The 25,331-nt window shown below is 38.2% G+C and overlaps 1 protein-coding gene across 1 annotated transcript in view; it reads right to left on the minus strand.

Annotated features, from left to right (window-relative positions):
* Positions 1–665: 665 nt before the first annotated feature.
* Positions 666–25,331, minus strand: part of Dchs2 (dachsous cadherin-related 2) — a 138,394-nt gene continuing 113,728 nt past the window's right edge. The window contains 6 exon segments of the mRNA XM_077803107.1: positions 666–3,286; positions 6,311–6,443; positions 7,397–7,683; positions 9,675–9,805; positions 21,024–21,175; positions 24,375–24,586. Of these exon segments, the coding sequence (XP_077659233.1) occupies positions 666–3,286; positions 6,311–6,443; positions 7,397–7,683; positions 9,675–9,805; positions 21,024–21,175; positions 24,375–24,586 (3,536 nt within the window).

Raw genomic sequence — 25,331 nt, forward strand, 5'->3', positions numbered from 1 at the left:
TAGTTATCTGTTTTTCCTATTGACACATAGTTATGAAAATTTCATTCTTAATTTCCCATTAGATTTCCAAAACACCACTTTGAAATTCAAATTATAGCTAAACTCCACAAGGCTGGTATATGGGCAAAGTGGAGAAATCCATCGATATCTGTATCAGATTCACAGACTGCCACTTTGCTTTAAAACTTAAGTTTATTCCTCTAGATTTCCCCCTTTTTATTACTTTCTTTTCTAAACTTATTCCCCATTCAGACATAACTTGCTTTAGATTAGCAGTGTAATCAGCAGCAATCTGACCAGAGTGCCCTCGACTTTATTTCTATTCATTTTCATAGAAACATTTTGGCAGGCAGCAAAGTTCACTATGTTCTTTGGAAATCTAATCACACAGAAAACCAGGTACGACAGAATACACACTATTTGATATATTCAAACATGAGTCCTGAGAGCAAAATATAAAGTTTAAAAGAGGAAATAACTCCTCATTAAGGCTGGAAGAAATTTGAGAAACTTGAATGGGGGATATTTTTTTAAAAAAAACCCTGGCTAAATTAGATCCCTCACTTTTAGATAAGAATGAACCCAATCTTGAGGAGCTTGCTTGGGAATGCTTTGCTCAGCCATTTGTGACCGGTGGTCAGCGAGTATTTGGCACAGCCATGGTTTTATATTTGAACTTCATCTTCAGCTTTCAGTTCAGGGGTTGCACCACGGAGGTGTGGTCCTAATAACCCCCCATCTGACAACGGGGGTGACCTGGCAGGAGTCTGCACGGCCAGTAGGGAGAGAGTTGGAGAAAAGCTAGGAGCCATGGCTTCTGAGAGAGAATTGGGGTGGCAGAGAATTGGGGAGCGTGGGTATTTCTGAATGACCTGACCTGGGGCTATGGCCGGCATTCTTGGTGGAACTGCTTTAATCCCAGGCTGGGCTACGGCTGTTATCAAAGGCGGTGGGAAAACAAAAGACTTCTCTTTTGGAATGCCAGGCAGATGTAAATGCTCGTCCTTTAATTTTGCAATATCATTAAATACCGAGGCAAGAGGTTGGAACTTGGGTTCCCAACTCAGCAGATAATCCCAGGTGGAGCTGCCTCTCAGATCATGATGGAAGGTTATCTGAGTTGGAAAAGCTGCGCATCTTGCTTCCTGATCACTTGACATAAAGATAGACTCTTTCCTAACGTCAGCCAGGACACCCTCTTTCACCTCCCTCTTCTGAAGTGGCTGGGGTGACCCCGTATTTTGAACATAGAGTGTGCTGCAGCTTTCCCCACCATCTCTGTCCTCAAATGTCTGGCTGGCTTCTGCAGCTTCGACCGTGGCCATCACATCTGTTTCCCCAGACAGGCAGGAGAGCTGGTCTGAGTCCCGGGGGATTCCCGAGTCAGGCACCCTGGACCCCCGATCACTTAACGCCGAGTCCGAGTCCTTTCTATAAGGATGCTCATTTATCCTCTGGATTTCTTTATCTTCTGCAGTTTCTCCTTCCACAGAACAGTGGCCGCTGGAGTTTGAGTGCCTGTACAGGTTGATCATGTCCTTCTCCATGATGCTTAGTAAGCTCAACCACTCAGGCACGGCTGGCACAGGTACCTCTTGATTGCACTTGCTGGTTGTCTGGAAGCCCTGGAGCATGCCGGCATCCCTGGTCAGACTCAAATTGCTATCTAAGGACGATGATGCTTTCTTGTCCTCACAGCTGCGTCCTGTGTCTTTCTGTTTATGTCTTAGTATCAGGACAAGGAGAATGCCGATGAGTGACAGAAACACTAAAACGGAGACTGTGAGGCTGATCAAAAAGCTTTCAGCAGATATCGCTGCCTGTTTTCCATCAGAGGACAAAGACACGTTTACAAACACGGTGCAAGACGCAAACTTGGAGCTGGGTTTGGGGCTATGGGCGATGACTTTCATTTCGAAGGTATGTTCTCTGATGACTTGACTTTGTATGAGGGGAGTGCCTCTCATCCAATAAACATTTCCATTTGTTTCATTTATGGCAAAGAAAGGAGATGGAGTTCCAAGGGAGTAAAGAATGACTCCGTCAGTACCAGCATCTGCATCTGAGGCTTCCACTCTTCCAATCCACTGCCTTCCTTGATTCTTTTCTAGGTGGTTGAAAAAATATTCATCTTGAGTGAAAATGGGCTCAAATTCATCTATCCCTTCAATGTCCACCCACAACATTAAGGAGGCTGTTGATCCACCTTTGTCTTTGGCCTGAACGGTGAGGCAGTACTGACTGATCTTTTCATAGTCAAGGATTTGCTGAGCACGAATATCTCCTGTTAAAGGGTCAATGATGAAAAGGTCCTGGTCAGGAGGCATTCCATGCGTGACAAAACACGGTGATAAAATAGAGTAGGTCAATTCTCCATAAGGACCTGCATCAAAATCCAAAGCATTTATAGAACATATGGTGGAGAAAATAGGCAGATTCTCAGGAACAACACAATTCATGCTTGGGGACATAAACTGAGGCACATGATCGTTATCGTCTAAGACACTGATAGACACGACGGCAAAAGAAAAGTGCTTCTTTTCTTCATCTGAAGCTTGGACAGTTAAAGTGAAGGTTACCGTTTCTTCATAATCCAGAGGCTTAACCAAATAAAGGACTCCTGATTTTTCTTCCAAGTGAAAATGGTCCTTCTCATTTCCAGAGATTATGTGGTAGACGATTTCTGCCTGTGAACCCACATCACAGTCACTTGCTGAGACAATGGTGATGTGGCTCCCTAGCGGGGTGCTTTCCTTGACGTGGGCATGATATTTCAGACTGCTGAATTTGGGTGGGTTGTCGTTGACGTCAAGCACTCGTATGTACACGACAGTTGTGGAACTCATGGGAGGGCAACCATGGTCAGAGGCTAGAATGACAAGCTCGTGGCTGGCACCTGCTTCTCTGTCTAGGTGGCGAAGCAACACAAGATAACCAGTTTGCTTCGAAGGATATTCTGAATGAATGAAACTAGTTTCCACATGGAAGTTGTTCTGTGAATTACCACTGATGATGGAATATTCAACTTGTGTATTTTCATAGGTCCAATCAAGGTCCATCGTCGAAAGAGTCATAAGTGTGCTTCCGATCAGAGCATCTTCGGTCAAACTAAGGTTATGGTATCCGACTACAAACTCAGGGGCATGGTTATTCACATCTTGTATTTGTATCTCCACTAACGTAAGAGCCCTCAGGTCAGGAATTCCACCATCGCTGGCTTCCACAAGAAATCGAATTGTTGATATTTTATCCAGAAGTAATATAGGGCTGGTAGTAAATATTGTACCTGGAAAAAAAAAGTCAGAGCATGTCAGTATTGTGAAGTGAAATGTTCATGGCCAGTGTAGTCAGCAGATGCTTATCCAGTATCTAAATGTGTTTAGTTCTTTGTGTGTAAACAACAACCAAGTCCAGATAGAAATTAAAATTATTATATTTATATAATGTTATAAACTTTATAAAAATACAGCTAAGATTCGGAAATAATTTTTATTTTATAAGATTCAGAAATAATTTTAATGACCTAAAAATTCTATATGTGTGCTTCTTGAGATTGCCTTCACTACAGTTCTTCTTTCTGAATCTTACTCTTCTGTAGTAAGTTGTTCTATAACTGCTTTTAAAAGACAAATATGGTGTTATGAGTGCATTATAGTCATACATAATAGTTGGGTTCATTTTGACATATCATATATGCATGAAATTTAATTTGATCCATATCAGTCCCCAGTGCCTCCTCCTTCCCTCTCCTTTTCCCCCCTTACTCTTGCCCCCTACTCTACTGGTCTTCCTTCTATTTATTTTTAATTGATGCTTTATAGATTATACATAAAAGTAGAAGTCACTGTGATATATTTATACATGCACATAGCATAATTTTATAAAAATCATTCTGCATTTCCTCCCTTTTCTGTCCCGCCTCCTTCTCCCTCACTTTTCTTCTTTTCTACAGATCTTCCCTCTATTCTTACGATATCTCACTGTCCTCTATTTTCCCCCTTACTTTGGTCTAGCTCCTGAATGTGAGAAAAAACATTTGATCCTCGGTTTTCTAGGTCTGGTTTATTTCATTTAGCATGATGCTCCTCATTTCCATCCATTATCAGCAAATGCCATAATTTCATTCTTCTTTATGGCAAGTGAAACTCCATTTGTATGTATACCATATTTCAAGAAACTATATTCTTGTTTGTAAAATTTATTCCCTGTTCTATGAGCCATAAACAAATGTATAGAGATATTCTGGCATAAAGATACTTATTCTGGAAATATTGGTTGACACTCACCCTAGTCCAATGAAAGCAGTAAAAATGATAATATGGAATTATAACTCTTCCTTAATATTATAATTATAGATATACTTTTCCTAAAGCTCATGGTTCATTCAGCAAGTGAATTTTTCCCTTACTGATAAAATATATATTTAAGACTTACTATATTAAATACAGACATGATTTTTATGAATATGAATGGAACAACATTTTTCTAAGATAAATGTGTTTTAAGTATGATCACTAAAGAAGAATACTGAATAATGACATTTTCCTAAAGGATTTTAAATCAGCTTACTACAGTGATGCCGCTACATCATTATAGCTGCTCAATTCACAATAGTTAAGCTATGGAACAAACCTAGGTGCCTTCAACAGATGAATGGATGAAGAAGATGTGGTATAGATACTCAATGGACTATTACTCAGCTATACAGAAGAATAAAATTATAGCATTTGCAGGTAAATGGATGGAACTGGAGACTATCATGCTAATTGCAATGAGCCAATCCCCAAACACCCAAAGCCAAATGTTCTCTGTGATATGCAGATGCTAATAGCAACGTGGGAGGGGAAGTATAGAAGTTCATTGGATTAGACAAAGGAGAATGAAGGGAAGGGAGGAGGGATGGGAGAGTAGAATGAATTGGACAAAACTTTTCTGTGTTCATACATGAATAAATGACCACTCTAACTCTACATCATGCACAACCACAAGAATAAAAGTTATATTCCATGTATGTACGATATGTCAAAATACACTCCACTGTCATATATATCTAAAAAGAACAAATTAAAAAAATATACTGGGGGGAAATGCTGGGGATTGATATTGGCCCAAGTATATTGTCATATTGTGTATATCCATGAATATGTATTCACAAATCCCATCAATATGTGTGATGTAACGCACCAATAAAAATGTGGCCGGGGAAAGAAAAAAAAAAAAGCCACATTTCAATTAGAGTCACACCATGGACTGAATTGACTTGATTCGACTTAAAGTTTTAAAAACATTCAACAGGCAAGGTGAATTCAATTTGCCAGTGTCCAGGGCAGCAATTGCCAGGATCTGACATCATGGCGGAGAAGCAGGCACCAAATTCCAGACATGAACAGGCTATGTGGTAACATCACCTATTTTTCTTACAACACCCTGGGGACCTCATTCTGATATTTTGGGACCAAATTCTCCTTTCAGGCATCCTAAGGTTAATTTTTAAGTCAGCTCTCTCTTGCAGAAATAATGCAAAATGGTGGGTAGAGGTCGGAACGCACAGTGTGATGTGTCCTAATTTTTGTTCCTTTCTAAAGTGTTCTAGGACATTACTTTGCTGATAATATTCATTTTTATAAAATTCAGCTCTTAATGTCCACTCACTGTTAAACTTTCTCTGTACTCCACTTACCTGTTCAAATCTGGAATAACCTGCATGAATTCATTTTTAAATGCATTCACGAATGTCTAGTTCTTAGATAAAACTACAAAGAGACTTAAAAGACATCAAATAAAGTAGAACATCACATCAGCATGGTTTCCACGTAGTAGAAATGGATACTTAAATTATTTTCCTTTTTCACTCTTCTTGTCCTTATTGAACAAATGAAGCTATTACTGAATATTTTTGTACTTGGTTTGAGTAAAAGACTTCAGACTCTAGTAACGTGAAGTCCTTAGCACTGACTTAATCCTTTCAACATCATTTTGATTATTGTTGAATCCCAGGATAAATGGCCTGAATTGTGCTTGGATAGATGCATGAAACTGGGGGTGTACTCTCTTGGGGGTCTAAATTTCTGAGTATTTACCAGCACTTAACCAATGCCTTCTGCTTCTCAGTCACTGAGATGTTTGGGAAGAGAAATAACACTGGTGTTTGCTATTGCAGTGTTTGACATGAAGATAAAGAAGAAGGTGGTGCCTATAATTGCAGGGGCTAGAGATAGGGGGCTATTGAAGGAGCATCTGGAAAGTATTACTTCATGATTCCACCCTGCAACTCAAACCTTGAGCTCTAAAGTCACTAGAAACCACTCACCATTCATGGGATCAATGGCAAATTCCTTAGAAGAGGAAAGGATTCTATAAGAAATGGTCTCATTGCCTTCTAGGTCCGAGGCTGACACAGTCAACACTGAGTACCCCAGAGGAACCAATTCAGGAACTGTGACCTAAGCACAAGAGAGGAAAAAGGACATTGTGTTTAAAGGCTAAAGGCACATTAATGATCAGGGCCAGAACATAAGGTCATTTTGTCTATTTTGCTTATGGAAACCATACAATTCAACATGACTCTCTTAGATACATCGATTTATGAAGGTGACACATTAAAAATATTAGGTCAGGGAATAGCTCAGTGGTAGAGCACTGGCCTAGCATGTGTGAGACCCTGGGTGGAATTGTCAACACTGCAAAAAAGGTAAAAAAGAAAAGAAAAGAAATATGTTTTCAGTTCCTGGATAGAGAAAAGAAAAAGTTTAAAATTTTATTCAGTTTTGATTTTTCTTAGGAATTTTTTTTCTAAATTATTTCTGTATGTTGAATATTGTTAATATAGTCACTGTTATATTATTATATCATACACATTGTATAATTTAAATAAACCTCTATAGTTTAGTTTTCCTCCTGTGTTGACCTTTAAATCTTACATTTGCTATACTCAAAAGTCCTGGAGTTCATTTCCAAATGCTTAGTTGAATACTATTGTTGCTCTAACTTCTCTAAACAGATACTATGCTCTAAATACTAAAATTTCCACCTCATAGATTTGTACCTAATTTGTTTTAAGATATTAATCAGTATATTCCAAAAATATGCCTAAGGAAGAAAAAAATTTTCCAAATTAAATGCAGATAATCCAAACTCCCTCGTTTTACCTGTGGCTTTGCAAATATGAAGCAAGTTCCAATTGTTCTGAACAACCGGACTCCAACTTCACAAAAAATCTTTAAAAAAATGATGACCTACATACTTTATAAATTGAAATGAATGAGACATTTCGATTCCATAATTACTTATAGTTTCCACAATATAAAACCTGTGGCATTAAATCAGGTACCCCAAACAAGGAATATTATCTTAGTGGGCCAGCAATGGAAAGCTTACGTTTCTTCAAGCTCTTTACCTGATAGAAATCTTGAGAAAACACTGGTGGGTTGTCGTTGACATCCAACACAGAGATGGTGAGGGATCCCTCTGTGTGATACACTGAATCAGAAATTTGAACGAACAACTTGTATTCAGAAGCTTCCTCAAAATCCAATGTTTTTATCAATACCACTCTCCCAGTGTTCTGATCAATGGCAAATTTGGCTCCAGGGTTACTGTCTTTTGTGAAACTGAAGATGAAAGCTGGATTCAAATCCGCATCATAAACTGATATCCGAGACACAATTACACCAGGCAAAGAATCTGAAATAGTCATGACCAGTGTCAACCTCCATTAACATTCATCCTTTGAAAACAATTTTTTTCAAGAGTATAATCCAAGTGTCTCATTGTAAATCCAACATGATTTGCTCTTTTTTGGCATGATTTCTCATATAAAGCTCCTTATGAACTAAACAAAAACTCAGAAGGATTTATGAGCCCAATAAAACTGAAAATTTACCAAGGAGTAGGAAACTAAGAAAGTAGAGTATATTCAATTTTTCACATTACAGTTTTTTTTTAATTATATACTTATAACACCACTCTGGGGTCAAGGAATATTCTAAGCATATACCTGTACTGTGTAGTTTCTATATCAAAATCATACTCATAGTGGATGTGAGTAGGAAAAACATTACTCAAAATATTAATGCCAAGCATAAAATTTTGAAAAGAAAAGTCAGATTTTAATAAAAAAAATGGGTACAAATATAAGAGTTAGCTACTTATTCCTTTGTATTTATTTGGCAAAATTATTTCTTTCAGAGTTGCACTGTTTCTTTCTCTTAAATCTGATTTTCAAAATTATCAAGATGATAGAAAGACAAAATTTATATAGTGCTAGTGATGAAAACAAATCTCTAATATTAGTCACTAAAAAAAATTACAAAATAGATGACATGCTCAATGTCTCACATACCACATGTGTTCTGCAGCCTAAATTGCCCATGAAAGGGACTTTGTTACTAAGCTGTAGGTATGGTGCGGGTGGAAAGAGTATGCCAAGATGCTCAGAATGGTTCCAGTGTATATGAGGCTCATAATTTTCAGTTTGAAGCTTGAGCATTCTTGATGTGCACCAACCACACCTTACCCCATTCAGTACATTTTGATTTATGCAGTTTGTTCTTGTGATATATTTATACTGGGCACATTGCTGTATTTTAACACTAATGCAAGTGCTTACGAACACGAACATTTGATTTTCCATAAAAATCAAATGAAAATAAATAGGTGAGAGGCAAAACTGGAAAATGTTCTTATTTATGGAATTTAACATTTGGGGGCATCCCTAGACATAGAGATTTCTGGAATATATCCCTCTGTGAGAGGTGGTGCTTATGATTTGTTTGGAAAGTGAGCATAATAAAATGGTAAAGATGTTATAGAAATGAGTTTAGTATTAAGAGTGAAAACAAGCAGCTGCCTATGTAGCTCAAGGATAGAGGTCTTGCTTAGCAGATGTGAGGCTCTGGGTTCAATCCCCAGGAGAGAGGGAGAGAGAGGGAGAAGGAGAGAGAGAGAGAGAGAGAGAGAGAGAGAGAGAGAGAGAGAGAGAGAGAGCAGAGAGGCAAGTGATAAGCCACCAGTATTTTCAACTTCAACTATAAAAAGTTGGGTTGGATTTCACCAGTGTAGTGAGTGAGCATGTGTAATTTTGGGTTCATAAACTGTGCAGTCATTGTATAACTCACACACCCAAACAATTAAGATTAATCCATCTTTCACAAAAAAAAACTTTATATTTTCAAAATCTACCATTAGTGTGATGCAACCATTGAAGTCTAGGGGACTTAAGGAGGAAAACGATGACTTTGTTCAACCAACATCCAACTTATTTCATTAATTGTCATTAGTATCTTGCAACCAATGATTGACGAAGCTAGGAGTCTAAGAACATTGCTTCTTCTCAGAGAAGGCTCACTGTTTCCACAGCCAAAAAACCCTGCTTCTTCAGAAAAGTTTAATTTTTAAGGAAAGTGTGAACATAAACAGATATTATATGGAATGGCAGTTGGCAGATGGGGACTCAGCCTCTTGCTAATCTGAATACAAATCCCAGCTTTAACACTTAACTCCTTTGACATTTGATATTTAATCATTCATTTTTAATGCTATACAAGTAAGATAAAAATTTCCAAGCTTGCATGGCTGTGCAGGGCTAGCACTCATACTTAACATAGTGTCTGGCTGAAAGAAATGATAAATGATATAAGTAAATCAAAACCACCACACCAAATTGCCACACTTACTTTCTGAAATTTCTACTGCTTCAGAGGGGACAAAAACTGGAGCATTGTCATTTATATCAATCACTTGAATCTCGATCATAGTCGTATCAGAAAGCCTGGGCAGCCCTTTATCCGTGGCTTGCACGATCAATCTGGTTTGGAAAAGAGTCAAGGAATGTTACTCACCATCCAGGAATTAGAAAAACAACATAAATATCAAATATCTAGTTGAAAATCTTAAAATGAGCTGACTAGCTACTTTTATTTCTCCCCTGGCTTTCTCTAAATGGTATCATTTAAAATTTATTTCTCGTAAGAATGGTAGCCTGAAATTTTTTAAATTTTGACATGTTTAGAGAATCAAATCCAGCAAGCTTCCAGGGATCATGAGACATTGATGTCAAAATGAATGGACCACTTCTGGGAGATAAGAGTGTAAAATTGAATCCTATCCTACCAAGAACAACCTAAAAATTACAAACACCAATATCTATACTTTGGATAAGCAGATTTCTTCTACTCTGCCATGTACAACCTAAAATACGGCTACATTTCCATTTTACTGTACCAACAAAAACAGAACCACTAAAAGATTGCTTTGCACTGCTATTTTTTAAGATTGGAATTTCAAATCAATCAAAATTACAGAATAAAGGACAATGCCACAATCTCTCTCTCTCTCTCTCTCTCTCTCTCTCTCTCTCTCTCTCTCTCTCTCTCCCTCCCTCCCTCCCTCCCCCTCACTCTCTCTCTCACACACACACACACCACTCTATATACATGGGGTGGTAGTGGCTGGGAATATAGCTCAGTGGTAGTGTGGTACAGTGTTTACCTAGCATATATGAGGCACTGGGTCTGATTGATTTACTTTTTGAATGTTTCTTGGATTAGTGCTTTTATTCACTATACTCCTGTCTTCCTTCAAAGCCTAATCTTCATTCAAGTAGTATTATCAGCCATCAATCATACTTTGCCAGGAACCGAAAAGTTTTCTGGAACATGGATTTGCAGTGTTTTCAAAACCAGTACAATCCAGGCAAAACAAGACATGAAATTTTCAGTGCTAAATCCAAGAATGTCCTGGGCACACCTAAGCAAGTCCGTCCCTGCAGACTCATCCCTTATCTTTCCACCTGTGATGATGTTTAGGTATTGTATCCTTTCTCACCTGGGGTGCTTCTTGTATGTACCAACCTCCCATACAAAGGTCTCATCTGTTCCTATCCATCACCCAAAGTGAAGCTCAATTGCTCTATCTAAAATCCTACTTGTGGCCTGGGGATGTAGCTCAGTGGTAGAACATTCATTTAGCATGCACAAGGCTCCATCAGAAACTAAATAAAATTTAAAAACTAAAATTCAATTTGTACAATCTGCTCCCCCATCCTTAAAACCTTTCCTGGTCCTTCTTGTCAAGGTTGTCCAAACCCCAAGCATGTACACATGACCTTCTATGACCTGACTTCTGTCTAGAATCCCTGTCCCTAGGCCTCATGGCCTTCCAAATCTCAAATCTCTTGTAAGACTGCACTGTCCTCTCAGCTTCCCCTTTATCAATCCCCATGGCACCCTGTACATTTTTCTACCCTAGCAATCACTACTTTTAGTTCTTAATGGTTCATTTGTCTACCTCTTCTATAAGTTCCTTGAGATCAGGTGGCTACTTTATTTTATTTTCAGAAAGGAAGGAAGGAGGGAAGGAGAAAGAAAGTAAAAAAAAAGAAATGAAAAGAAAATAGATTGAGCATTAAGTTCTCACAATCTGCCCAAGGTCACACATGTACTATATGACAGACATAGAATTCAACTTCCAGGCCTGGTCACATGGAAAGCTTTGCTCTACTATTTGATACTCCTTCAATGTGCCTCTCTTGCTATATATACACAGCACCCTAATAAAAAATCATCAGCTTGTTTTTAACTTCTTTCTAAACACTATGAAGTCTGGGGGGAAGAAGCTGCATCCAAAAGTGAGATGTCAATTAGAAGATGGTCTTTCTTTCAGAGGTGGTATCCATCTTGCCCAGTTGTGGAAACTAACTTTTAAAAAACTGAGTTTTGGAAGTAGATACATTTCTACTTTATTTTCCATTGTTAGACCCTTTTAAGTATCCTTTTTCCAATCCTAAATTTGAAAATGAGGTGAAATAAGCATCAACTCATTCTTGACTTGGACTCCATTTAGTAGCAAATGACGACTGTCAATCTTAACATTCACAAAGCTAGTGCCTTCTACACTTTCAGAGCTGAGATTATCACCACAACCACTTGAATTTCATAGTCCTAGGAACAATTTCTGGTGGAAAGTTTATTTTGTTAGTATGACCACCAATCAGGTACATATGGAAATATTTTGCTAAAAGTAATCAACTCATAGTGTTGTCCTCCCTTGCTGCCTGCCCTTCTCCAGGGTCACCTTGTCTTAGCCAAGATCCCAAAGTTAAGGTTCCATCAACTCTTCTACTGTTGTCAAAACCATCCTTATTTTCAGAATACTATAACTTCAGGGCTTCTATGCAATTTCTATTGCAGGTTTCCAAAACAAAAAAGTAAGGAAAATATGTAGTTCATTTTCAAAATAAAAGGGCAAGAAAAAGGTTTCTCAATGGCTTGAAGAACAAATAAAAAATGATGAAAGTAGATCTGCAGAGATTCTACATACAAGTGTCTGTGAGACCTCAAGCCGTCCATGATGGCTCCTTGGCAGTCATTGCGAAACTATTGGTTGTAGCCAGGCCAACTGGCTCCATGTAACAAAACTATTGCCCTGATTATTTTGATCAGCAGAGACTATAAATGAAACTGACCAGATTTTGAACAGACCGTTCTAAGTTCAGAACATATTTTTCCTATTCTCTCAACCATGGGAAACTTCTTTCACCATGCTAAACATTAAATGAGGCCTTTGACCAGACAGGATCTTTTGTAATTGCCTTAAAACAGTAAATATGTTGGTAGGAGACTTTTCAAAAACTCTTTCTCATCTCTATTTTAAAATGTCTATGAAAAATTTTCCATTCCTTTTCAAATCCTAAGGAAACTAGACGTGATCAGTCAGCATCAGAACCATCTAAAAAAGAAGTATGACTTCTGGTTAAAGATGGTAATCTGACTCCTCAAGTTTATATCCTCTTCTTTCCAAGATTCTACAAAAGTGATAGCAAGGCAATCTAAAACAATCTGTAAATCCATAAGGCTAAAAAGAAATGGGAGAAAATGTTAGTGGGTGGAGTAGGTGAGAAGCATCAACATTTCTAAAAGATATAAGAAGATTCAAGAGTGGTTATAGATGAGTGAGTTGGAGAAAATCAAAGATTAAAATATGTTCAGGATATACAACACCCAAAGTGTCCCCTAATTTAAATTACAGATTCGGGTGGTAGTGATATGTCAGTGTAGCTTCATCGATCATAACACATGTACTGCTCCAGTGGGGATTCTGCTGCATATGTGTGAGATAGGGATAAGGAAATAGTTCTATATTTTCTGCTCAATTTTGCCATGGACATGTAATTGCTGTAAGAATAAATTATCTTTAACAATACATCTAAATAGAAGGATGAATGAAGAACAGGTTTTTTTCCCAGGTAAACAAGGAGAGACCCAGGACATGAAAAAGGGTGTGTTGAGATATAACTAGGAAAACTCTGTTGAACCAAAATTCAAAAGAATCATGTCCCTCTGCCTGCTGCCTTTCACTTCCAGGCCAAAGAATGCCTGATGATGTTCCTGCTGGTTAATTAATATTGAGGGACTTTTACAGGAGAAATGAAAGCCCCCACCTCAGATAAGTGGACTCTATCTATGGCCATTGGAATGTCATCTGGAAAACAGTCCATGTCCTCTCTGGTTCATCTGAAAGTGAATTGTGCTAATCAGGCTCATTCAGCTCATTTACAGATTCTAATAACTATTGCCTAACTCACACCTGGCAATCATCAGTTATTTACAGTAAGCCTGCAGCAAGAAAAGGAGAAGTCAAAAAAAAAAAAAAAAAAAGGAGCCCAGTGTGAACAGATATTGAAAAGAATAAAAGAAAATATAAAATCAATTCTAATGAGTGCCCTTGGAGAGATATCAGAAGACAATGCATTAATAAAACAAGAACAGGATACTACAAAAAAAAAATCAAGGATCATGGAAGAGCCTTTGGAAGTAAAAATGTATCTATTTATCTATATCTACATCTCATATATAGATATAGATATACAGATAGATAGATATAAATAAAAACTAGAACTAAAAAGCCATATATCCCATTTTAAACTAGAAAATAAATAAAAATTAAGAAGATTAAAATTAAGAGAATATTCCAGAAAACTAAAATTACAAAAAAACAACCAAGAAAGAAACAAAAAGTAGAATTAATATACAACTAACAAAGTATACACTGATGTGATCTAACAACTAATTGAACAGGATAACAGAACAACACACAAAAAAAAAAAACAAAATACAAACCAAAAAAACAGAGGGTAGGAAGTTATTAATGAAAGAATACATGAAAATAGGAACAAAAGTCTCCTTATTTAAAAAGAACTGAACTAAAGAGGAGAAATACACCAAAGTACATAATCATAACATTTCTAGATGTCATGGATAAAATAAATAATCTAAAAACTTCCATAGTGAAGGAAAAAAATCAGACAAAGTAAAAGAATTAGAAATACATAAGACTCCCCAACTGCAATGCTGGGTTTTATAGATAAAAAGAACAATGCCTTCAAAATTCTAAAATATATTTCTCAACCTCTATATTGTCTATTGCATACGTCACATGTGAGAGCACAATGAAGTCATTTTCAAACATGCAAAGACACAGATAATTTACATCTCTGGCAACTTTTCCTACAAAGCTACTGGAAGAGAAAAGAACTTAGAAGGGCGTGCATGGGATCTGGAAACTCTGGGTCCAAAATAGTGAGGGATAAACCAGTGCTCACTGAATCAAACCCTCCAGGCTAGCCCAGGAGAGCATAAAGCCTCAGGGGAGAAAAAAAAAAAAAGCAACTAGACAGATTATTTGACATGAGAGGCATTTGGAAGAGAAAAAGATGGGTGGAATAACAAAGCTGATGGAACATTTATAAGAAATTGATACATGGACATAGCAAATTGAGTAAGATTGAGCAAAAACTATTGGTGGTAATTAACTCAAGGAAGCTTGGTTTTGGCAGGGGGAGTGTGTTAAAGGAAATAAAATCACACATCTGGCTATGAAGAAAACATTTAGATAGTCATATAATATTAAGTATGTATTATAAAAGGCCATTGCTATAGTTCAGATCTGAAATGCCTTCCTCCCAAAAGCCCATATGTTAGAAGCTTGGTCCAAAGCTTGTCCAAATCCAGCCCATTCTAAAAGTACACCCTATTGTCAAGCCTGAATTCCCATTGGTTACCACCATGTGATATTCCTTCCTTTTAATATGACATTGCTGAAAAAGAAGTAGTCCATTCTAATTGTCTCTGCTTCCTATTTCAGTCATTCTTCTCTCCCTTATAATCTGCTTTCTATCTATCATTTTGGTGGGTCTCCATGCATACGTCGCTTCCAAATTGTGGACATAAACACCATAAACCTTCAAATTCTTGTTTGGCCTTGTTTGAAATGAAAAGAAATGCCAGATCACAATGGAATTCGTTGAAATTTCTTCAAAGGAAATAATCCTGCCATATGTACTCAGAAAACTAAAAGTGCTTTGCTAATATTTTTGTCTTTGTCAAGTACACAAGGTTAGAGAACATTTGCATTCAGGAGACTCCCGCAGGAAAGTGAGCAAAAAGCACCAGTCAGATGAGGCCAAAAGTTTTTATTTAAATTTAAATAAAATCCTTTCTTTGAAGTTCATAGACACTCTTATAATAATAATAGCGAATGGCAAAGAAATGTTTGTTGTTTGATCATCCAAGAATAATGGTGTCTGTAATACATGTTTGTAATGGGAAGTTGTATTTGCTTACTTAATCCATCCAATAGTTTTGTTTATGAAAATTAGTTTTTAACTTAAATGTTAATTTAACAACTTTATATTAATAATAATATTTATGCCATAGAAGTCGAATTTTTAAACATCTGAATTAACAATCAGTCGTCTAGGATTTTTTCTCATTTTTATTTAAAGGCCCTCAAAAAATTAATATGAATCCTCTTGGTAAATTATCTTGCTAGAAACCAATTCAGTACAAACTTATTTCTTGCAAACTTCCTACAGGGAGGAATACTTCTAGAAACTCTAACCCCATACAGTTTGAAGTCTTGTTCTTTTACCCAATCCAAACTCTCTGTTTGGTTTCCAGGACACCTTCTTTTTCTGGCTCTTTCTATCCCCTGAATCTGTCCGTTTGGTTTTTATTTCTCTGTCTGATCCTCAGAGGTGATAACTCACCACCTCCCGGGCGGGCTCAGCTTCCAGGCTCTCCCTAGGGTGTTCCGTTTTACACCTTTTCTCTGGATAAACCTCAACTTAAAATCTTGACTCAAGATTCCTTTCCTGAGTTCCAGATCACGATTTTCAACTGTCTAAAGGCAATCTTTACCTTTGCTCTTGCACTGACTTTTTTTTTTTTTTAGATTCATTTTTTTTTAAGAGAGAGTGAGAGAGGAGAGAGAGATAGAGAGAATTTTTTTTTAATATTTATTTTTTAGTTCTCGGCGGACACAACATCTTTTGTTGGTATGTGGTGCTGAGGATCGAACCCGGGCCGCACGCATGCCAGGCGAGCGCGCTACCGCTTGAGCCACATCCCCAGCCCCCTCTTGCACTGACTCTTAATCCTCATCTAGTCCCCTGTCTTTTGTAGGCAGACATTTCAGAGCCATTTTCTATTTCCTTCTTCATTCAATAAATTAAAATTATCACCAAGTCCCTACGGTTCCATAGCTGGATCAAGTTTTAAGTATGTCCCTGCTATTGTTTGTATCTGACTATCCCCCAAAGACCCATGTTAAAGGATTTGTTCCACAGCCCAGGGTATAACTGGGAGGCAGTGGAACCTCTAGAAGTTGAGGCCTAGAGGAAGGTCTTTAGATAATGCCCTCAAGGGGCATTGTGGGATACAAGCTCCTCCCTCTCCTCCTATTTCATTTTCCAGTCATGAGATAATGATTTTGCTCTAAAACATGCTCCCTCCATGAGCTACTGCACCACCATAGGCCCAAAAGCAATGGGCCCACTAATCATAGACTGAAGTCTTCAAAACTCAGTGGAAATAAACCTTTTCTCTTTCTAAGTAGATTTATCTCTGGTATTTGTTATAGTAAAGGAAAACCAATAAGCACAGTCCCTTCATCTGGGTAACAGATCTTTATTAGATGCTGCCTAACTTGCCTTGTCTTCCTGAAGCAAGTTTTCTGTCATCCATCACTAGATAGTTTTACAAAATAAAGAGAGAACATTCATTCAACTGCTCATGCTTTTGTATGGCCACAGAATAAAGTACAATTTTCATTATATGTGATATAAAATCCTTCAAAATTTACCTGCAGCCTGCCAACCTCTGTGGTTACTACACACTCTGTTGATTCTCAGGTATATTCCATGGCTCATTATTTCCAAGCATACAAAACACTTTAGTACATCCATGCCTTCCTCATGACCTTCTGACTAGGATGACTTCCATTCATTTTCCATAAGCTGTCCATAAACTGGGGTTCCAATCCCAACACTGATGCTTATAAGTTGAATATTTTGGAAAAGATCATTAGTACCTCAGTCCATTTCTCACCCTGTATACTCAATTGCTTTCCTTGTGTTTCTCATAGTCACAATGAATTTTAAATGGAGAGTGTACTGTAAGTTGAGCGTTGCTTCTGACAAACAATTGCTTTTTCACCTTGAATATTTATGTCATAGAAGTTGAATTTTTAAACATCTAAACTAACAATCAGTCGACTAGGATTTTTTTCTCATTTTTATTTAAAGTCCCTCAAAAAATTAAAAATTTGGGCCCTATAATGTTACAAGGCTTATATGAATACCAATTGCCAAATTAAACAATGATATGTCTATATCAATGATGAGTCCAGTAGCAGAAGCCATTAACTAAAACTTGAACTGTGCAATTTCACAGTTGTGAGCTGGGACTTATTTATTAACATTATTTCAAACTTTAATTTTTTTTTTCTAGGAAGCTCTACTATGACCATTCTCATGGGCTGCTTTCACATTTTATCATTTACTAGTTTTGTTTTTGGCCAAGCAACTTTACCTGAATTTTACTATCTTCATTCTGTAAATCATATTATAAGAATTCAATTAGATAATAAATGTAAAGCAGGATCTCCATAAATGGCTACTGTTGTGATTATTAATATGCTGTCAAGGGGTTTTACTAGGACCCCAATATGAATCTCCCTGAGAACAAGGACTGTTTTGTCTTTGTATCTTTGGCCTTTTTCTGGTAGACGGTTTTTATAAATTTAGATAAATCAATCAGACAAAGCTTAATGCCTATTTGATAATTTGTCATCTTCCCACTGAGTTTTATCAAATGTGCCCTCATATGAAAACTAAAATTATTTAATTTATTTATGCTTAGTAAAATCATAACTGACACTATGTCCTTTTATCCCCTCAATGTATATTTTAAAACCAAGTTTTGGGATTAGGAATATTTTCCTCACTGAGACAAAATAGCAATACTTTAAAACTAAAGTTGAAAATTAAATGAAAGCACTTCCAAAGCATTCACCCAGGGTGTAGCAGACTAGAGGAAAATCATCCTATAATTTTCATTGCTACATACTCAGTATGTAGCTCAGGGACAGAGCGCTCGCCTAGTAGGCACAAGGGCCTGGGTTCAATCCCTATCACCACATAAGCTCAAAAAATGAAAAATGGAAGCCAGAGGGCAGGCAGGGGTTGGGAGTGGGTAAGAGGAGAACCTGGAGAGGCAAGAAGCTTAAAATACTTTATTGCTTTAGTAATGCTGGAGATGATATGTGAGCGTGTGAGTGTGTGTTTGTGTGTGTGTGGCAGGGGTGGGTAGGTTTCAACTTCTCTTAGTTTTCACTTTTCCCAGTCTTGAGTTACTTCTTCATGGGGATTTGGAGAAATCCATTTTAAAATATTGGTACCAATTTAGATCTTGGGAACATAGAAACCATGACGCAAATAGGAAAAAGTTGAAAGAAGTTAGATTTAATTGTTAATTAGACTTCATTGAATAAGAGGAACACTATAACAGAAAAGTCAATTATAACTGGGAAATGCTTAGCTCCTGCAACACAGCACTGTCAATCATCTCTGATTTTCAATCACTCAATTAGCACTGAGATTTACCTACAGTCATCCACAGAGAGGGAAAAAATACTTCATGCTCAAATTACTAAAGAAACAATGTGGTGGAAATAGGTTTTTACATATTGACACATTGTGTCATAAAAATTGATTACACTAAAATATTACTGAAAATTTTCCTGATAATTAATACATGGCAAGGTCTTAAACTTTAAAAAGTGCTTTGGAAATAATATTTTGAAATATATTAAATGAAAAAGAACTTGATTAAACTCTTAGAGTTGGAAGGTTTTTAGTTGCTAATTATTTCAATCCATCCAGGAACCTATTCTATTTTAATCAGTTCTCATTGTTTATTACCATTAATATATTCCACTTTCCTCATAAAACATGAAAGAAGTCTGGTATAGGAGAATATTGACCCAGCCATTTTTACATCTCTTTTTCCCTGAGTAAGAGGTCTGCTCTGTAGTTTGTATGGTAATAGTGTGACTCAGAATCAGAAGAGCTGAGTGCAAGTCCAAGTTTGATCCCTAAAAAGTCTGTGACCCTGAGCAAGCTAGTGTATCTCTGTTGCCTGATCAGTAAATATGAAATGCCAAACTGAACTTCCTTGTGAGGTGGCTGTAAAGATTAAATGAAATAAAATGGTGTCTGCCCTCCCTTACCTGTGGTTTTGCTTCCCAGTTTCAATTTCCCAAAGTCAACTGTTGCCCAAAAATATTAAATGGAAATTCTAGTAATAAACAATTCATTATTTTTAAATGGTATGCTATTCTGGATAGTGTGATGAAAACTTACATTGTCCTGCTCTGTCCTGCTTGGGCATGAATCATTTCTTAATCCAGTGTATCCACACTGTATACACTACCCACCTGTTAGTCATTTAGTACCACTTGATTATCAGATTGCCTGTTGGGTTATTATAGTGAATGTGTTCAATAACCCTATTTTACTTAATAATATCTCCAAAGTGTGAGAGTAGTGATGCCAAGGCGGCACCAGAGCATAAAACATGGAAGAACAGATTAACTCTGGTACCATGTGGTAATACTGCAGGGAATACAGGGAAAAATACAACATATATAGGGTTCAGTACTTCATGGGGTTTCAGGCTTCCTCTGGCAGTCTTACATCTCCCATGATAAAGGCGCACGCTGTAGTGTATATGCAAGTGCTCTTGAAAAAACATAAAATGGTTAAACAAATATAAAGCACACTGGATTGTACAACCAGAAAGCCAAGTCTCTTTAACCCCAACATACCCACCCAATTAGCCAAAGACAAACAAGGTTAATGGCACCTACCCAGAAGCTTCCTAAGTCCCTGTGCGAGCTTTTCCTCAGAGTCACACCGTGTACACATTACATGTTCTAGAGCTTTCTCCCCTCAGCAGCAAACACAGACACACCCCTTTCTTTTTTAAAATGAGTTTCTTGGTGTATCCTGGAAGGGTCATGCCATTGTCCTCTGCAGTACCTCCTTGTGGTGGTTCCTAAGAGTCTTTTGCTTTTACAGACTGAGATGCCACAAATATCTCTGCATGTAACTCTAGACTTTTGTAGCACTGACTGTTAAAAATACCCAGAAGATCTGTGACACTACTACTCTCTCCTATATAGAGTTCTGGATGAGGCTGGCATACCAGACAAAAGCAGTTTAACTTTGAACATATGCTTTGAATAAGATCATTTCTATTATTTCAGTTAGGACATCGTACTGCCACAAGAACTCTGATGACAACATTGTACTTTTGTGCGCAAAATAAGAATAGAGAATTTTTCATTCCGTCTTCACTGTTTTAAAAATAAGAACAGTAAACATTTGCAGAGGGTGCTATGGTTCAGAAGGCATGTCACAAACTTTTTTTTTTTTTTAATGTCTCTCTGTATTTAACAGCATCACAAATTCCTAAAATCTTAGATCAGGTCTCATTCCTTTTTCCATATAAAAAAATTATTTCTAAGACTATTTTTACATGTCAAAAAAGGTGACCATAAACGGGATCAAAAGAAAACACATTTTACAGTTAAGCTCCCATAAACAGGAAGTGGAGACCCAAGCAATGACGCTACTAGACTCCAAGCAGAAAAGTGGATCAAATGTACATGAATCCTAGACAAACCTGTAGGAGCTGGTGGCCTCGTAATCCAGAATTGAATTTGCTGTGATCACCCCGCTCAGAGCATCAATCTGGAAGGCTTCTTCTTGGTTGCCCGAGAGAATGGAATACTCAATAAGGCCATTTAACCCACTGTCCAGGTCAGTAGCAAAAACCTATGAGGAACCGACTCTTCCATTAGATAGGATTTAATCTGCAATATGGGATAAGCTTGCTTTTCAGAGAAATGCATTATAAAAGAATCACAGGTTGTTAATGCATTTTAAAAACCACCATTACAAATACTCAAAAAAAAAAATAAAAAACAATGCCTGAAGCTTACATTTAACTTTATAATAAAGTGCGTGATGAGGGAAATGAAATTTTCTGCACACTCATCCAAAGGATTTCCAAATAACTTTCACATGTTCTTGAGCTATAATTTTGTGCAATAGGCAAAATTGCTGGAAAAAATATCTAATTTGCTTGAATAGAAGATTTCCAGAGCTGTATATGGATTCAGGCTGGCACCAGAAAAGGAAATAAGTGTTACAGGAAACCTTCATATGGTGAAAAATAATTTTCATTTGCTGTTTTATCCTCCTGTTTAAACTATCACCTATAAAATCAGCCATGTGCAGATTTTTTATGTTTGATTCAAGTTTTAACTTAGAGGGATCTTTTAAAAAGATACAGCCTAGGTTTAGTGCTAATAAATTTAGATCCCGATCACTTGATTTGATGAGTTAGAAAAGTAGTACTGAAGCTGGAACAAATGTTTGGCCTCATTCTCCATGGAGATGTACTGTGTAGTCCACATTAAATTTTAATCAATAAATCAATTAGATCAATGGATTGAAGATCTTATTTAAGAATGAGTTTCTGATTTATTAATTAAAAAATTCTACATACTCTGTGCCCCTCAGCCTTAGCTTATGTCCATTGTCTTCTCTCTCCTGGGCTGTTATTTGGATGTCCCAGTGGGATTTTGCTGCTAATCCTTACTCTCTTGATCCATCCTTCACACTGCCACCCCATCTTAGTGGCCCTAGTGAAGCATTCAGGACCTCATCAGGAGGGTGCACAAGCCAATTATGGGGTACAGAAAGGCATCAATACATGGTGTCCTTTGGGATCACCAGGAAGAGAAACTAGTCTCCAACTGGGGACAAATACAGCCCATCACGTCCGTTGAGGTGTATACTTAGAAGTGTACAGAAGGTGGGCCTTGTAAGGCCGTGGAACAGTGTTTTAGGATGCTGGTAACACGTGTGCACCACTGCTAACTTCAAAAAGGTATGCATTGGCGAGATAATGATCTGGTGAACAAGAAGCTGAGCAACTCTGGGGATCTACAGCACAGCTTCCTCAGGTTGTTGCCATCAAGATAAATCAGCTCTACTCTGTCTGTCTTGATGTCCCTTCAAATTCCAAGAGAAAGTCCGTCTGATTGAGACTAAGCAATGCATAGCACCTCTAGTGGGGCAGGGTGGGAGGTTAGTCGGTCTTTGATACAACCGCCAAGTCTGCACCACAGCAAGAAGGAGCAGATCCTCAAGGGAAATTTCTAGAATTGCAGACAAAACGGCCCGTGTGCAGTCTGGTGGCAAAAACCAGGAAGTAGCCTGGCATAACCTCTTTCTAGCAGGACAGAGAATGGCAGTGCTGGCTTCCTGGGAACTAAGCAATCCAAAAATGGGAAGAACAAAATGCATCATGTCTATCCCTGACTCAACCTTCTAGAAGTCTGCAATAACCTGAGGCACTGGTGAATCAGATTCCCCCCCATTTGGGGCACCTGGGCTTTGAAGGCATCTTCAGGAGCACTTACTCCACAGGGAGCAGTCTGGCCCTACCCAGGTTAGCATGGGGGACAGAGAAGGGCAACGCCACAGGCCTCCATGCAGAAATCCCCCTTGCAAAAGGATCTGCCATGGCCACCATCACTTTCTTAAACATCCCAGTGTTGGCTGAAATCGGAGTAAAGACAGCACTTGTGGACCAGGTTGGTGACTGGAGAAAACAGGCTCCTCTGATACAAAATAAATCTGCAATAATAGACACGAGGATCCCGGATTGTGTGTGTGACACTGAGGGGCCTGAAGCTGAACCTCCAGCAGAGCTGAGACTCAACTGGTCCCCAGCAACAGAGGGGCTCGTGTGCGTCAGGAACTGCACTTAAGTAAAAAGAAGGCGTCTTTCTATATATTCGGGTGACTGTATGTGAAGAAGTATTGGAGATCTTGTCCTGAAAATGCTGTATTCCATATAAATATCTAGCCCAGAGAAGAAACCCATGATGTGGTAAGCATGAGGTGCTGTGTTCTAGGAGCCAAAGGCAACGCCCATTCTATGGCTATCTTTGCCAGGAAGATGGTTTTATGCTGATTTTGTTCGCTGATTCACAGGAAGTTACAGATCCTTTGGTGCCCAGCTTCTTGACTACAGAATATAGTTTAATGGTGAAGGGAAAGGAAAAAATGGGCACTAGTCCTGAAGCAAGAAGAAACACTACCCAGAACGGGTGAGACTTAGAGCTAGAACAAGACTAGACAGTGAACAGATTCTCTTACTGTTAGGGGCTCATCAATGAGATGAGGTGAGTCTTGAAACACAGAGGATCTGTCCACCTGCCTGTTCACCTGTAAGACCTGATGCAAAGATCAGTCCTCTGTGAAGTGTCACATTTTCCCTCCAAGAGGAGGCTGTGAGTCACTCCTGTTTGCTCTCATGACACTCATTGCAAGATCCTATTATAACATTAATTGTATAACATTTGATGTTATATTTCCAACCTCCCCCCTAAACTGTACATATTTGAAAGTCTTGTCTTTGTGTGTGTGTGTGTGTGTGTGTGTGTGTGTGTGTGTGTGTGGTCCTGCAGTGTCCCTCTAGTGCCTGCAGTGCTTAGAGTCCCTAAAGAAACCAGGTGGGCAGCAATGGAGCACTGAATGAATAAAGAGGAACAAGAGTGAATGCAGAAATTTCAGATTTCATTCAATCTAAGGTTTCATTCAACCCTCAAATGCTGTACCTGGAGACATTTGTTTTGTTTTGGTTTTTGTATTGAGGATTGAACCTAGGAGTGCATAATAACTGAGCCACATCCATAGGCCTTCTTATATTTTATTTAGAGACAGGGTCTCACTAAATTGCTTAGGGCTTTGCTGAGTTGCTGGGGCTAGCTTTGAACTGGTGACCCTCCTGCCTCAGCCTCCAGGGCCTCTAGGATTATGGGCATGCACCTCCACTCCCAGTGGGACATTTAAATTTTAATTAATGTGTTGGACAGAAGCCTTTGACATTCTGATGTACATTGATCATGATTAATACACACAAGTGCACACACACACACACACATACACTTCTGTTCACCTGTATGATGTGAGTGTTGTAGGGCTGGCCTTCAGACACTGAAGCTTGATAAAACCTTTGCTCAAAGCATGGCGAGTTGTCATTTGCATCCTGTATCAAGACTGCGACTTTGCTGTAGGCTCTGTGCCCGCCACTTTCAGCTACAATGATGAGTTGTATTTCATTTCTGACTTCAAAATCGAGGAATTTGGGTTCTTTCACAGTGAGTTGTCCTATTTTTATTCCCAAGGAGAAAGAAAAGAGAGAATGTGGTGTTATTTTTAAGGAGATCCAAGTTACCCTTGACTCATAGGCTCACATTCCCACCAGTCTCCCATCGGCAGGCCTCTTGTCCCCACTGACGAAGGTCATTGTGGAAAGAGCTGTGAACTAACAGGTACTTGCAGGGTTTAAACATGTAGAGGGAAAGAAACCATAGAATATGTAAAATACGGAGCTTTCTATTTTTATTTATTTATTTATTTGGTACTAGGGATTATCCAGTAACCCAGGGGTGTTTTACCACTGAGCCACATCCCCAGTCTTTTTTTATCCTTTATTTTGAGACAGATCTCACTAAGTTGCTTAGAGCTTTGCTGAGTTGCTGAGGCTGGCTTTGAACTTGTAATCCTCTTGCCTCAGCCTCCAAGTCACTGGGATTACTGCGGTACTCCATAGCACCCGGTTGGGAGTTCTCTCTTCAACCATCCTTCTCTCTCCATATGGAGCCCTTTGTCATGTCTGCAAAGTGCACCTTCCAAAGTCTCTTAATCCACCTCTTCTGCTGCCCTCCTCCAAGCCATCAGCATTTCCCTTTTTGTCCCCTGTATTAGCCACTTACCTGGTCTCCCCACCAATCCAGTTTCCATTCTGAACTAAATAAAAATGGATGCCGTCATTGTCCTGCATAAAATCCTTCATGGGCTTCTGACAGCTAACAGGATGAAGTTTAGCATCTTTAACCTGCAAGGGTCCATT

Source organism: Urocitellus parryii, chromosome 10, assembly GCF_045843805.1.
Source record: "Urocitellus parryii isolate mUroPar1 chromosome 10, mUroPar1.hap1, whole genome shotgun sequence".
In the NCBI taxonomy this organism is placed as follows: Eukaryota; Metazoa; Chordata; class Mammalia; order Rodentia; family Sciuridae; genus Urocitellus; species Urocitellus parryii.